The sequence below is a fragment of the Colias croceus genome, chromosome 30 (genome assembly GCF_905220415.1).
Source record: "Colias croceus chromosome 30, ilColCroc2.1".
Taxonomy (NCBI): Eukaryota; Metazoa; Arthropoda; class Insecta; order Lepidoptera; family Pieridae; genus Colias; species Colias croceus.
In genome coordinates this window covers 3,159,799-3,176,682 of record NC_059566.1, presented here as the reverse complement: position 1 = coordinate 3,176,682, position 16,884 = coordinate 3,159,799, and the positions used below count along the sequence as shown (strand labels likewise).

At 33.1% G+C, this 16,884-nt stretch overlaps 1 protein-coding gene across 1 annotated transcript; it reads left to right on the top strand.

The window, feature by feature from the left end:
- The first annotated feature begins 2,184 nt into the window (after positions 1-2,184).
- Positions 2,185-16,678, top strand: LOC123704541 (lysosomal alpha-mannosidase-like). The gene is made up of 17 exons (XM_045652923.1): positions 2,185-2,250; positions 2,836-2,897; positions 3,221-3,301; positions 3,377-3,504; positions 8,348-8,474; positions 8,950-9,155; positions 9,434-9,567; positions 9,954-10,090; positions 10,654-10,746; positions 11,143-11,272; positions 11,828-11,903; positions 12,287-12,407; positions 12,733-12,823; positions 13,066-13,156; positions 13,931-14,574; positions 14,802-15,288; positions 15,915-16,678. Exons 1-17 carry the CDS (start codon positions 2,185-2,187, stop codon positions 16,673-16,675), a joined length of 3,435 nt encoding a protein of 1,144 aa, XP_045508879.1. The 3' UTR covers positions 16,676-16,678.
- The last annotated feature ends 206 nt before the right edge of the window (positions 16,679-16,884 follow it).

Here is a 16,884-nt window from a genome sequence, read left to right as displayed (position 1 = left end):
TAAACGAAATTTAAAAAAAAATCGTCGGTTGTTACTTTCGACCCCGTAAGCAGGTCGAAAGTAACACGTCGTGGGTCGAAAGTAACAAGAAAAAGGGGTTGGTAATAAATACAATATTATGATGGTAAATCAACAAATTGTTTGTTTACAGACTTTGTATTAATAACACATATCAACTTTTGTATTTTAAATATAATACTTACTAATATAGTACAAAACAAATCTATAAAAAATATTCTTAGTTTAAGTTATGAAATTAATTAAGGGAATCATTTTTTTATAATTAAAAATTCTACATCCTGCATCCATCCACTAGCATTTCTAGCTCCAGTACAACCAACAGGACCCTCGGAAATACGAAAAAAGCGGGATGTGTTCTCCTATTAGCATTAATGGCAGTAACTAATTTTAGTAACAGCAACAGTTAGTTACTAATTTTCCAGGCTCTGCTAAGGTTATAGCACCTAGGTACTTGTTTAATCCCTTTTTAATCTAAAATTTTGTTAGGTTTATGGATAGTGGTCACCCCTGTCTCGTCTATATTCCAAATTTCTTTTGGCTCAAATTGGTACCTTTCCCAATACCTCAGCAAGGTTATCAAAAAATTATTCACATTATGCTCGTTGATGGAGATAACTGAAAATAAACTGCAGAGCACTCGATTAAATAGTCGCGTAGATTACTTTACTTGTTATTAGTAAATCTCGATCGACGCAAGGTAGCTGCACTAGTATTACCGGCTTTTATAAATCTATATAATGTTAAATGGCAAATATTATATTTTTTTTGCAAGGCCCCTAATTTGTTGCACTATCTTTCAAAATGCTCTTCAGCCGTCTCAGTCCGTTTAACTCGATCAGTAGTTCTAATGCGCTGTCGCGGCATTCTGTTGAAGTAAAGATGTACATAAAAATATACATAATCATAATGGGACAAAAATAACATGTTACTTTTGTACCCATAGGGCTATGTTACTTTTGTACCCGTCTATATTTTTGCCAAGATGTGCAACAAAACTTTAAAACGGAACTTGTTACATAAAAATGATTATGAGCAATATACAATTACTCTAATAAAGAATGGATATGCAAACATTCAGATTTCTATCATTATTTTAAGACTACGTAAACGTTTAATAAAAAAATTTAGAAAATCGTACTTTTGATTCGTGAAAACACGTTGCGTCCTGTCACACAGCCTAACAGCGCGTGGCACACGCGGCGAATGAATACAATTAAAGGGGGCGCTCTCGGCTATCGCCTGACAGAGGCTAAGCGGTGTTCGCCCATTGGATAAATCTAGAGATCATTTGTTACTTTCGACCCACCGTTACTTTTGTACCCGGTCTCCCCTATAATAAATCTGTACAAGGGTCAATTCTGTACATTGAAAATATTGAAAAAATAAATAGCAGGGGGTGTTACTGGATCGATACCAAACCCAAATATGTGATTAAAAAATTTTTTGTCTGTCTGTCTGTCTGTCTGTCTGTATGTGAAGGCATCACGTGAAAACTAGCGGTTCGATTTCGATGAAACTTGGTATAATTATACCTTATTATCGTGGGCGTAAAATAGGATATTTTTTATCCTGGAAAAATACGTAGAAAAAAATTAATCTTAATTTTTCAGTTTTATCCATAGACGTTGTTCCGTAGAACCGCGAAAACACGTTGCGTATTATTATAGGCCTAGCCGTATTTGGGAATTGGGTCCAATAGATATTTATAAGATGTTATTGACAGAGGTACTCAAAATGGAGAAATAACCATCCACGCGAAGACCGACATCCGCGCGGACGGAGTCGCGGGCGGAAGCTAGTATATAATAAACATCTTGTTTAAAAACAAATACAAAAATGTGTAAACAATATTATGAATGAATGAAAGCCATTGTACAGTATAATTTCGCACCAAACTGGTTTCAAATAGGTTTTATGATTAAAAAATCTTAAAATTATTGTTATTTGATAAGTTTTTAAATTTAAAAAATTATTATGTGAGCGAAGTCACTATACTTCCAAACGCCTGAAAAAAATACTATTCTGATCTACTTAAATTTCAATAAATTATTAAAAATTAAGTTTACATTTCTACTTTAAAGCTGTCGATACAAATATTATTAAAAAAAATATCATATTATGCTCTTGATTATTATAATCATTTATATTAGTTGTGTGTTTGGAATGGATCCAGAAATAGTCGATTTGTTAACCCCTTTTAAAGGTTTGGGAGAGGCTTGTGGTTATGATGTAAGTATCCTAATATTATATAAACATAGTTTGTAGGAATAATAAATAAATATTTCAGGACATTTTCACACACGGCACGATCTGATCCCATACTAAGCTTTCGCTTGTGTTATGGAAACCAGATAAGCTTATATAATTTTAAATGAACACTTTTATTTAACACCTAGACACAGAGCAAACATCTATGTTCATCACACAAATATTTGCCCCGGGTGGGAATCCAACACACGACCTCTGACTTAGAAGGTAACTACCAACTAAGCCAACCGGTCAGTCAATGAAGAGAATGTATGTATGTTTGTGAAAACCGCTGAACGAATTATTATGATACTTGGAAGTGATGTAGCTTATGTACATATCATAATAACACAAAAATATGAATATAGCACTCCATTTTAATAGTTTGTTTGAAGTGAAACTTCATTAGGCGCGTTGAGAGTAAAATTTCAATTTCGCGTCATGGCAATACCGTCACGCCATGGATTTTGGTATCTTAGAATTAAAAGCAGTTTCACTTCTGACACGACACGCTCTTTCTTATTATATGCAGTTCTACTTCGAATGAAGATATTTCTTGTTTTTCAGGCATGTCCTACAATAAAAGAGGGCAAATTAAATGTCCACATAGTGCCTCATACGCATGCTGAGTTGGGATATTCAAAGACATTTTATGACCATTTTACCGGACGTAAGTAGTTTTTTATAGAATGACAACTTTAACCGACCATTCCAGAAACAAACTTGATTCTCGATTTAGGGCCGATTTTTCAATGCTTGGATAAAACTTATCCGTCCAATAAAGTGTAGCGACACCTCGCTCTGAATCGCGCAAGCGAAATGTTTCGCTACAGAGCTATATATACAACTTTCCGACATCATCCATTGGGGCCTTCACGGCCGGCCAGTCGAGTAGACTGGTCGAGGATCCTCCCTTTTTCGATGGAGGAATTCCACCTTCCTTCCTCCACAGTGGTGACCACGACGTGAACTCCCCTCCGAGACCGGAGGTCGTAGTACTACGAATTGCCTTGCCAGTGCCAGGTATGTTCCAGTGAGTCGGAACAGGAAGCCGCTAGTTCACGGTGAGTCGGAACTGAGTGCGGTGATGCTGCGTGTAATGCTCCAGTGAGTCGGAGTGTGCAGTGGCTGTGGAGCTGACCAAGCATGCGCGATCGCACATGGTAGTGGACAGGTTTCCATTTGAAGCCGAGTGCGCTGGCTGGCGGGCGGTGATCGTGGGCGGGGAAGGGATAGGTGAGCATGGACATCATGGATGGACAGAAGGAGTTGTGAGCTGTCAGGGGTCACCACTGTGGAGGAAGGAAGGTGGAATTCCTCCATCGAAAAAGGGAGGATCCTCGACCAGTCTACTCGACTGGCCGGCCGTGAAGGCCCCAATGGATGATGTCGGAAAGTTGTATATATAGCTCTGTAGCGAAACATTTCGCTTGCGCGATTCAGAGCGAGGTGTCGCTACAAAAGTATTACACAATAATATTAAAATGTCACGTAAACTGTCAAATACGGGCAATTAGAATACGTTTTTAAAATGGTAGTTTATACATTATTCGATGAATAGGTAAGTTTTATCCAAGCATTGAAAAATCGGCCCTGAGTAAGTAATTTTTTTTTTTTTTATTGTTCACCAACTAAACTAAAGTTATAAAAATATAAAGAGAGGAAGTAATGTATTTTTTGTTTGTTTGTAACGTTGAAAGGCAAAAACTGCAAGACGGCTTTAAAATGTATTTTCAAACCAGGAAGATACCTCTGTCTTTGCCTAGTAAAATAATTAATCTTAACTTCTTTTTAATTGAATGTAATAACTTAATAAGTATAGATGCTGCTTATAAAGCTGAAGAGTTTGTTTAAATAAATAAAATAAATAAATAAATAAATCATTTATTTCACTTAAAACATTTTACAAATTAGAGCGACCCAGGCTCCTAAGATAGTAAGAACTGTTTTTCAGGAGCCTGTGTCTTCCATTTACAGTTACACGACACGAAAAAGATCAGAGATGATTTAAATAAAGTCAAAATAAATTAAAAATTTACATGCAATTAAAACTATAAAAATCAATAACAAATAAGTACAAACAGCAAAACAAAAAACAAAATGTGTCTAGGTAACTCATTAGTCATTACAAATAAAGCACGTCCAAAACACAATTCGAAATTATTTCAGCACATAAATAAATTCATCAAAAATTAAATAAGTTAGTAATTATAAAATAAATTGAGCAACAGATATTAAATCAGCAAAAAAAGTTTGTTTGTTTGAATGCGCTAATCTTAGGAACAACTGGTCCGATTTGAAAAATTCTTTCGGTGTTGGGTAGACCGCTGACCAAAGGAGCGGAGCATTGCGGGTAAAACCGCGGGCACAGCTTTAGCTATAGTTTCTTATTGTTTTTAATAGAGTCAAGTAATAGTTTTGTTTTAAATTTCAGATGATGACTTTTACATGACGAGCAAAATAAACATGAAGAGAATCCTCGATGCTACAATATCTGAATTGTGGGCAAAAGAGACGAGGAAGTTTGTATTTTATCTTAATATATATGTATATAAGGTAAACGCAGCTATCAACGACCCATCGAAAATCTGAAGGTATTACCGACCTATAAAAGTAATTCGAAATTTAAACGTTTCCAGAACTATTCTAGCTATAGGTATGCAAAGTTATACACGAATGTATTACTTGAGCATCGTATACTTTAACGTTAGAGTGAGTAACTGAGCAAAAAAGAGTTAAAATGCGTAAGTTGCTGCGGGGTAGCGTGGAAGCAGGACGTGTCGTACTGTTCCGTTGTTCCTTCGGGTAAGTACTGTGAGTATCTTTATAAGACATTTACAAACAAATGACATCTATACTTTAATTTATATTACTAAATGTCAATGCATTTAAGTGTCAACTTTTCATTTCTTACAACATTTTATTAATAAAAAGTAATTTGAAACGATAAAACTTAAAATTAAAATGGGACGGTGTTAGCTTCACCAGTTTAAGCCGCGGCAGGTATCAACGACCCGTAAGTCGGCAATGGCAGCAACGTAACTTTTTGTTTTATTTTCTTTTATGTTATTATGTCACACTAACACAAGTGGTTTTATGGACCAGTTTAAATCTAAGCTATGAGTCTTCATAAAAATCTATTAGCGACTAAACTTTTTTGTCTAGTGTTGTGTCTTTTAGCGTTGTCAATTTATACAAAGTTATGATATTTTCGAGGATCCCTATCGAATAGTTACAGAAGTAAATCATTGTTTTTTTTTTGTTTAAGCAATATGCATTTGTTCATATTTTGTATGACACTAATCAATTATAATCTATTTTATAGTCTGATGGTCAAATGAATTAAAATAACCATTTTTTTATGGGTCGGTAATACAATTTAGGTTTATACTTACATACTTTAATACCGACCCATGTGGGTCGGCAATAGCAACTATAGGAAGCTATTACCGATCGAATATAGATTGTTTAGTTTCTCATCTACAAATTCAAATTGCTTTATTTGCAGAATGTAGAATAAAGATGTTTGTATATACAGATAATATTGATCCTTAAACATTCTGCTCGTAATTGAGCGTGCAAATATATTTTTATTACTTTTATGACATAATAGGTGCCTATTAAAAATTATATTTTTAGGTTAAATTTAAAAAATTTAAAAAAATTATATTTTTAGGTTTTTAGGTTAAATTAACATAAAACATATAATTAGGTATATTTTTTCCAGAAATATGGAGCCACGAAAGCGGCGAAAAGTATTCAGTAAAACAAAACTCGCCGAAGCAATCAATCAAATAGCATAACGAAATATCCTAGAGTTTGAAATCCTTAATTTAATATATGTACATATATTAATAGTATTATGTTGATTAATTTAAAAGTTTATAATTATTTAGTTCATTACTAAAAAGTACTCATTTGTTTTATTAAAAATAACTACAATTAAAAAATACGAATATATTTGCATTTTTATTTCATTTTATTAAGATCGGTAATCATCATCATCACTAGCTTCTATACATTCCATTGCTGGAAAATGGCTTCCTCTCACATACGATCGGGAATAGCTGCATAAAAATCGTTAATAGCTTCACAGCCGTTTTTATGGGTCGGTAATAGCAACAATCGATTAAGTCACATTGTAAATTATTTTTTACAAGATAATCCTTTATTAGAATGTATTTGCTTCAATAAATACATTTTTTATACATAACACTAGCATATAAAATGAAATTATAAATCTTTAGAAGAACCAGTATACTTAAAAAATATGGTTGATTTTGAAATTGCCTTAGAGGGGTCGTTAATACCTGCGTTTACCCTAAATCTCGTGTCACAATGTTTGTCCTCAATGGACTCCTAAACCACTAAACCAATTATAATAAAATTCGCACACCATATTGTGCAGTTCGATCCAACTTGAGAGATAAGTAGGATAGTTTAATTAATCTCAAATCGTTTTAGAGAAAGCGGGCGAAGCCGCGGGCGGTAAGAAAGTTTATCTATAAGTACATATATTGTTTTTTTGTTTATATAAATTGTATGTATTACTACAGATAGACATTTTTTTTTCTTTTTGCACTGTCTCATTAACTTAGTATATATAACATTACTTAAAACATACATTTCCTTTCCCATCATGTTGCCTGGTAGAGATTGCTGCTTAGCAATAAGGCCGCCTCTTGTACAAACGATGCCTTTTTTTGTATTAATGTTATTTTTGTCATAATTTAGTTTGTGCAATAAATAAGTAAATAGACGCACAGACAGAGTTTCTTTCACATTTTAGCATTAGCTTTTCCACCAATAATGTGTGAGGATGTGTAGCGAGAAATGTGTTTGTAAATAACCAATCACATTTCTTCATTTAGTTTGAAGTTTGAAGCATTAAGCGTTGGTTGAAATTGCACCTTAGCATTGGTGCATTGTTTTTTAAAGTTTTTGATTAATTGCTTAAAGAAATAAATAAATATTTACCTGGGAAAGAGGACTTAATTATTACATTTTTGAAGTGAAACTTCTTTATCGGGGTTGGAACAAAATCTAGTGTAACATTTTTTCATTACGCGTGACATTATTCCGTTACGCGCCATCTTTTACTTATCCCTACCACGCGTAATTCGACGTATTTCTGTAAAGTTGCATTTAGTAAATTATTTTTTGAAAAATACGGTCATAAAGAAGTTTCACTTCTTACGTGTGTACACTAGTATATGCACACATTTTTTGAAGTTATACTTTGGCGCGATGGAGAAAAATTATGAGAGTGAATTTTTATTACATTGTTTGATGTCTTATTTTTTATTGTATTGTATACCTACTTGCTTCTTGTAGATTTACATTATCTGGTTCGGAGCTACCGTATTTCTTTTACTGGTGGGCTAGGCGTGATGGAACAGGTAAATATTAAAAAAAGCTTATTTCTCAAGATAGTAGATAATCAAATAATGTCACAGAGTAGGTACTATAAGTGGGCATATAGAAATTACAATTTTAATGGTTTTTAAACTAATGATAATTATGGGTCTTTCACTGCATAGAATAAATCAAAGTCGCTTTTTCTGACCCTATGTCCCTTTGTATGCTTATCTTTAAAACTACGGAACGGATTTTGATGCAGTTTTTTTTAATACATAGAGTGTTTCAATAGGAAGGTTTTAGTGTATAGGTATAATTTATTAGGTTTGAGACAAAGCGGGCGAAACCGCGGGCGGTAAGCTAGTATTATATAAGTTTAAGGGCCCTCTTCACAATGGGCAGCGCTGGCCCAACAAAATGACTGTCGATGTTTGCCACCATTATGGCGTTTATGAATAAACAACTACATTCTACAATGACGGCCGATCACATACATTTAGGCTCAACACTATCGTGATTGCCTCTACTCGTACAACGCTGCCCATTGTGTAGAGGGCCCATTAGATTATATTTTTGTTAGTAAACTGATTTACAATTTTTGATATTATTAAGCAGTATACAAATTTGACTATCAAAATTACTAGAAATCAATCGATGTTGATTAACGCCATCTTTTGTCAAAAATCTAAACATACATAATTTTTAATTCATTTTTTTGCAGTACGTCGTATGGTATACCAACTACTTAGACAGGGTCGTTTAATAATAGTAGGGGGTAGTTGGGGGATGCCAGATGAAGGATCAACGAGCTATCAGTCAATTATAGATAGCTATACATATACTTTAAGGTAAACTGCTAAGTAGCTTGTTTCTTACATTTCATATTTACGATTTATTTATTAGTAATTTTAAGTAATATTAGTAACTTTTCGCCCGCGTCTTCGCCTTCTTTTACCTATATCCGTAATCATATTATGGTGTCTGTTTTGTAGGTTGTTCTAAATAAATAAATAAATTTTCAGCAGTTTTTATTCTAATCCAAGCATAGGTAAATAAGGAACCTGAAATCATTAAAACTTATTCTATCGTTCTTTATTAATTAATAAACGTGGTTAAATGAAAATGATGACGTCATAATTTTATTTTTCGTTGCCAGCACGATAACGTGTTTAAATTTGAAATAATAATAAGAAGAATAGACGTGTCTGGATGCAAGTATTATATTAAAATTGCAATTGCACTTTTCATTTTCGCGTTTACTACCAGATGGCGTTGTTTACGTTCCTAAAATTTTTAATTAAAAACAATAAAATATTTTAACAGAAAAATAAACCGAACATTTCTAAACTGCGGTCGACCGCTCGTCGCCTGGCAAGCGGATACCTTCGGCCATTCTAGAGAATATGCATCATTGGTGGCTCAAATGGGATTCGATGGGATGTTCATCAATCCCATCAGCTTTGATGATGAACTGGTTAGGATGGAACAGGTGGCGTTGGAGTTCTTATGGCGGGGGAGTGATGATCTTGGTGAGATGCTATCTACTAGTTTATTTATTTCTAGATGTTTTCCGCGGTTTTACCCGCATTGCTCCGCTCCTGTTGGTCTTAGCGTGATGATATATTATAGCCTATAACCTTCCTCGATAAATGGGCTACTTAACACCGAAAGAATTTTTCAAATCGCACCAGTAGTTCCTAAGATTAGCGCGTTCAAACAAACAAACTCTTTCGCTTTATAATATTAGTATTGATAGTAGGTATAGATTTTACATCACATACAATATAACAGTGTAACAATATTACAGGTATGGAATCGGACATATTCACAAGTAAATTATTCGATGGGTACTGGTCCCCCCCAGGGTTCTGTTTTGGCGCCATGTGCTCTGACCCGCTTCTGATAACTTCAGATAGTGTGTTTAATAATATCGAGGAAAGGGTGAGTTAAACTATTTTTTTTTATCTGAGTGCGCCTTTGGCTTATTATAATTTAATTAACAAATAATCTCTTTTAATAATGTTTCTTATTTATGTAGGTTAATGTAGATATAGTACTACAGAGTGTACATATATTTTTTGTTATATCTGTTCAATAAGAAAGTACATAATTTAAGGAATTAGAGTTATTTTGAAATTGTCGATAGGTATTGCTTAAACTTATTTACAAGCTATTTGCCCTGTCTTCGCTCGGGTACCGACACCCGGTCACCCGTGATACAAAACAATCTAGCATAATCATCATCGTCCTCATCTGCATATCATCATCATGTATCATCAAAAACATTTTAAAAATCATCATCATTGTATTTTGTTCTCTATATTCAGGTAGACGTTTTCATAGAACAGATACGATATCGCCAATCACCATTCTACACCACTAATCACATAATGGTGATGATGGGGCAAATGTTCGGGTACCACAGCGCTAAAATGTGGTTCGAAAACATCGATGTGTTGATACAGTGAGTATAATATGCAGATATATCAAATTCATAACGATTATTAAACTAAGTAATCTGGTCGGAGACAAATCAAATGAAATGAAAATCATTAAAATCCATTCAACCGTTTTTGAGTTCTATAAGTGGTATAAAGCCAGATTCTCACATACCTGCAGCAGGGGCAATATTGGAATTGCACCCTTAATTATGTGCTGTATTTGCCCCTGCTTGCCTAAAGCATGGGCAATATACAGAACAGCTGAAATTGCCCCAACCGCCGTGCAACCGAGATTGTTCCAATTACACACACATCCACACTTTACATTTATATTTACACTAGCTTCCCACCCGAGGCATCGCCCGCGCAGTCAAAGAAAAACCCGCATAGTTCCCGTTCCCGTGGGATTTCCGGGATAAAACCTATCCTTTGTCCTTTCTCGGGTATCAAAATATCTCTATACCAAATTTCATGCAAATTGGTTCAGTAGTTAAGGCGTGATTGAATAACAGAGAGACAGAGTTACTTTCGCATTTATAATATTAGTATGGATTTACACTTTACACAACTTTTATCATTTTTACAGTTCTGTTAACGAGAAGTCGTATCGCACGGGAGCAAATATACATTTGGTTTATTCATCACCTAATTGTTATTTGAAGGCCGTGCACAGTTCTAAGTAAGCATTTTGATAACTTCCTATTTGTACAGGCTTCGCTTCGCTTTATCCGTTTCTAGCTTACCGTCCGCGGCTTCGCCCGCTTTGTCTAAAACCTAATAAATTATATACTAAAACCTTCCTCTTGAATCACTCTATCTATTAAAAAAAACGCATCAAAATCCGTTGCGTAGTTTTAAAGATTTAAGCATACAAAAGGACATAGGGACAGAGAAAGCGACTTTGTTTTATGCTATGTAGTGATTAATAAAATAAATTGGGCCCTCTTCATAATGGGCAGCGTTGGCCCAACAAATGATCGTCGATGTTTGCAGCAATTAATGGAAAAATTTACATTTTATAAGTAGACAAATTGTGTATATTAGCCAGTTACTTATTTACTCCTTGTAATTTCAGGCCAGTACTAAAAACAAAACAGGACGATTTCTTTCCCTATAGCTATGATAAGTACTCCGTCACTTCCGGAATGTTTACATCCAGACCAGACTTAAAATATTTTATAAGAGAAGGAAATATTTATTTACAAGTGAGTTATAATTATAATAAGTTGAAGTTTTTACAAATAAATAAGTAAAGTGAAATTCAATTAGTTTTAGAACCCATTTCTAACATTTACTGAAAAGTGACTGATACTTAGCCTGTTTAAAAAATGTCGACGTATTTTTCATAGTAACTTGCACTGGCTCCGTCCAAGTAAACTTTGTAAGTTTTTCAAAATATGAAAATTGATGAATCTATATTTGTCTACCAATTTGCTTTCCTAAGGGCCGATTTTTCAATCCTTGGTTAAAACTTATCCGTCCAATAAAGTATTACACGATAATATTAAAATGTCACCTGTACACTGTCAAATACAAGTAATTAGAATACATTTTTGAAGTGGTAGTTTAGTACGTTATTCAACGAATTAGTTTTAACCAAGGATTGAAAAATCGGCCCTAAGCTAAACAATTAAACATATTATTATCCAAAATTTGTGAAATAAGAAATTACCTAGCTAAAAATGTTTAATCTAATATTTTATTTGTTGTACTTACTCTATAGTCTATGGCAATACCAATACATAGCTTTTTTTTTTTAGGTGGCAAAGCAACTGCAAGTGTTGGCATCATTGGAAAATCAGGATAAACTTTTAGAAGACTTTATGTGGATCATGGGTATTAATTAGTTTATTAAATAAATCTAAATCACGTATTTTAAACAAAGTCCTCTTCCACATCTGTCTGTTTGTCTGTTCGCGATAAAGTCAAGAACAACTGCACCAATTTTCATTCTGTTTTCACCAATAGATAGTTCTCGAGGATGGTTTTCGTGTATGGAAGAAGCCGCGGATGGAAAAGAGCGGTTAATAAAATACAAAAAAAGAGCGTGTGTGCCGAGCACACGTGTCAGAAGTGAAACTTCTTTGGCAAAATTTGAAGATACCAAAATCGTCGCCTCTCCCTGACATGACGGTATTGCCATGACGCAACTTTGAAATTATTATACTCTCAACGTATAAAGACTTCAAGACTGCTGTATATTTAATATTTTATTTTAGGTGTAATGCAAGATCATAACATAATATCAGGAGCTTTAAGAGAATATGGAAAGTATTACTATATAAAGGAATTAAATGATGTGATACAACGGTCTATACCTTTATTGGAATCTGCTTTTAAGTGAGTGTTAATCCCACATCGCGTTATTTATAAATGACTATATTATATAGCCTTCCTCGATAAATGAGCTATCTAAAACAGAAAGAATTTTTCAAATCGGACCAGTAGTTCCCGAGTCTCCCGAGATTAGCGCGTTCAAACAAACAAACAAACTCTTCAGCTTTATAATATTAGTATAGATGAACACAAGTTGTTTAATTATGTCCAGTAGATCATTTTGAAAATATAATATGTCGTGTATCGTGTAGGTAATATAATTTACAATGAGTATAAGACTTGACTGAATAAAAAATGATGTTATACGCTGATGAAATTACTTTTCCAGCAAACTACAAAACTCCAAGAAAACGATAAAATACAATAGATGTCCATTTAATATATCTTCGTGTCCTTTTACTGATTCTTCAACATTTCACGTAAGTAGTGTCTGAAAATTAAAAACATAATTTATAGCCGCAATCTATATTTATCTTCTTAAATTTTAAACAAATCTTTACACAAAATACTTTAGACAAGGTTTAACTTTAAGCGCGGATTCTCTTTAATCTAGTTTTGTCGTATTTCACATAGACAACTATTAAAGTGACAGATCCCTGGTTTAAAGTTAGACTGTGTTTAAATTGTTTTGTGGTAAGACCAATTATGTTTATATTGCCAGATTTTAATATACAATCCCCTGGCTTGGACAGTATCTGTTCCAGTAAGATTACCTACAATGAAAGAAAAGTATATGGTTTACGATGGAAAAGGTAAAATTTGTCTTTAATCTATGTCTATCTATGTAAGTCATACACGCTACCGTCTACCGTAGGTACAGGTTTACGGTATGCACACGTAAACTGATCATACGTGATACGTACCTAGACTCAAAAATCTGCACAGGTCCATTTCCACACATTTAGTTCTTTCTTTAGTTTAACCTGGTATACGGATACCATAGCGTGGGTGGCAGCCATTACAATGAAATTTTACGGAAAAGTAAAAATCTATACATTCCTACCTAAAGTTGCATCAGATTAAAAAAAGTTCATAAAATATCATAAAGATTGATTATTGGGGGATTTTTTAACCCTTCATTAAAAGTTATCCGACCAATCAAGACACATGTAACATTTAACATTAACTTTTTTATTTTCATGTTATTTAAATTCTAATTTTATTTACTAAATATTTCGCTTTTTTCCCGCTTGGTTGCCTGGCAGAGATCACTGCTTAGTGATAAGGCCGCCAATTGTACTACATCTTTCTAGTACCATATTTTCTTTTTCTTTTTATTGTTTCCTATTATTTAATGATTGTATTACAATAAAGTGTAATAAATAAATAAATAAATACACATTACTATATATAATTGTTACATGTAATCGGGCAACAAAACACATTGGTTCTCTATTAAGTTATTAAAAAAATACGTATTAACCAAGGATTGAAAAATCGCCTATAAAAAGTTAAATAATTTAGTTTTATTTAGATTAGATTGTTTTATAATCACAACGGCGATTTAATGAATATACATCTTTCAGGTAAACCAATAAAGGTATATCTCACACCAGTATCACAACATATACTAAAAATACCTCTAAGAAACACAACAACAGATCACGAATTATTATTCAATGCCCAAAACATTCCACCGCTCGGCTACAAAGCATTTTACATCAAAAAGGAAACAAACAAACGAAAAAGGTCGATAATAAAAAAGCTGAATAAGAATCCGCAAAAGAAATATTACATCGGACAAGCGGCTGAGGCTTATAATAAAACGTACTTCGAAGAAGACACAAGCTATGAAGATGCTGAAAGTGATAAAATAAATCATCCAAAATTCGTTTTTACAAAAAAGCAAGATAATTTTTCAAATAGCGCAACTAGTGTTGATGTTGCTAACGTAAAAAATATCATTGATAAAAATAATGTTACACCAAAATTTTTGAGTAAATCTACTACTGATACATCTATTTTTGAAGAAACTACAACAGATAATGAAATATCAACTACTGAACTTGATATAGAAAGTTCAAGTAGTAATTTTAAACACGCAGAAGTTACTAGAACGACTATGAAAACTATAATAGATGATGATGACGATGATGATAAATCAGAAGAAAACCCATCTACTGATTCATATTATTATGTCGAATCTAATGATACTTTTATAGAAAACAAGGTAGTGATTATGATTTTTCTGTAGTATATAATTTTTAGGTTTTCGTGTTTGAAAAAGTAAATGATTAAATTACAATACTTAGCTTTACTTAAATCTACGAATATGCGTAACTTACTGTAAAAATATACAGATAGCTTTAAAGTTGTCATCTACAGAAAACTGTATTTGTAATCCGTTTAGCAAAAACAATGTATACTAAATTAATATACACAATTTTCTTCTTCCAGTACATAAAAATATACCTAGACAGCTACAAGAAAGTATCAAACATATCTCTTTCGAATGGTATAAACACTTCACTCGATATACAATACTTTTATTACGTGTCCGACGATCCAAAAAAACTGGGCACAGACAAACGACCTCCAGGCGTCTATATTTTTAGACCTATGGACTTAACTCCGGTTCCTATAATTGATGTGATCGATACTAAAGTATATAAAACAGATTTGGTGCAAGAAATACATTCTAAATATTCAGAATACGCCTCTTTTGTTCTAAGATTGTATCAGGACAATCCTGTGGTTGAAGTTGATTGGGTTATAGGTCCAGTACCTGATGATGATGAATTAGGCAAAGAAGTATTTATAAGATATACAACAGATTTGGAGAATGGAGGCGTATTCTATACAGACGCTAATGGAAGGCAAACTGTGAAGAGAATAAGGAATAGACGAGCTGCGTACCAACCTTATAATTTGAACAAGGTGGCAGGTGCGTACTTAAATATTTTGCTAATTACCTACGAAAACCTTTCATGAACGTAATAAAACGGTAAATAAACTAAATGTTAAATGATTTTTAACCGACTTCAAAAAAAAGGAGGAGGTTATCAATTCGGCCGGTATATTTTTTTTTTTTTTATGTATGTACACCGATTACTCCGAGGTTTCTGAACCGATTTACGTGATTCTTTTTTTGTTCGATGCGGGATGGTGTCGAATTGGTCCCATAAAAATTTTATTCGGATAGGCCCAGTAGTTTTTATTTTATGAGCATTTTTGTCTGTAGGTATTTGTAAATTTTGCAAGTGCAAGTTTGAAGTCGGTTGTTTTTAACGCAGTTATCACTTGTAATAGATTCACTCAGTTCTGGTTTCATTACATAAAAAAAAAAATGTGAAAAAGCACTTGCTTGCTCCTCGAGTTTTAGTAAACTTTTAGTGGAAAATATTTTATCAACCTAATAATTATAAATTGAATTAATAAATCTAATAGTAGAACTTGTCAATAACAATTATTTTAAAATATGGCCATTACTATATTCACTTATCAAATTATTTACTTTCGTTAACTGTGTTCAGTGATATCTCATTATCAGTTTTGTATACTCGGTTTTAGGTAATTTCTATCCAGTAACTTCAAAAATCTACATTGAAGATACAAAGAAAAATATACGATTATCAATATTCAATGATCGATCTCAAGCCGGGGCTTCATTGCTAGATGGTACATTAGATCTTATGGTTCAAAGACGATTATTCACAGATGATGCAGGTGTTCAAAATATTATTAATGATACTATAAATGGTGAAGGAGTTATTATTCGAGGAACACATTATCTATATCTGTCTAAAGCTGATTATAAACCTAATAGAGTGTTTGAAAAGAAACTAGCAAAGGAAATTGAGTTACGACCGGTAGTTCTTGTATCAAATAGTATGGAATATGACGATTGGTTAGATCTTAGCAATGAATTTAAAGGACTGAATAAAAAACTACCCATAGGAGTCCATGTTTTGGGTTTACAGGAATGGAATGATGGTACTATTTTAGTTAGACTTGAGAATTATTTAGAGAAAAGTGATACAGTTAAGAGTGGTATTAAAAATGTTGTTTTAAAAGATCTGTTTCATAATATAAAGATGGATAGAGTGAAAGAGACAACGCTAGCAGCAAACATGTGGCTCTCTGATTGGCTGCCGCTACAATGGGAGAAAAATGGCAGTTTTTTTAGGAATTTTAATGAATATTATGGAAGTGATAAAGAAGAATACAGTGAAGATGTTTTGAAAGCTGTGGATGTTGATTTGAAAATTGTCAAGTTAACTCCACAGCAAATTAGGACATTTGTTGTGTGGTATAAGAAAGATATATCTTGATAATGATGTCAATAAAAATGTGTAAACTTATACGTAGTTTAATTTTTCCTGACACTATTTTAGTTGAAGATTATTATAAATATTATTCATCAAAATCGATTGAGCAGTATTGTAATATAAAAGAGTTATCAATTATAATATATCCTTACTAATATTAGGTACAAAATGCAAAAATGTGTCTGTTTGTCCTCCATTCCTTTCGTTTTATG

Bases quoted from the DNA above. Each gene is read 5' to 3' on its own strand.
- LOC123704541 (XM_045652923.1), top strand. From the start codon at position 2,185: ATGGATCCAGAAATAGTCGATTTGTTAACCCCTTTTAAAGGTTTGGGA. The intron at 9,156-9,433 runs GTGAGATGCTAT...ACAATATTACAG, and splicing joins GCGGGGGAGTGATGATCTTG to GTATGGAATCGGACATATTC. The intron at 11,273-11,827 runs GTGAGTTATAAT...TTTTTTTTTTAG, and splicing joins AAGGAAATATTTATTTACAA to GTGGCAAAGCAACTGCAAGT.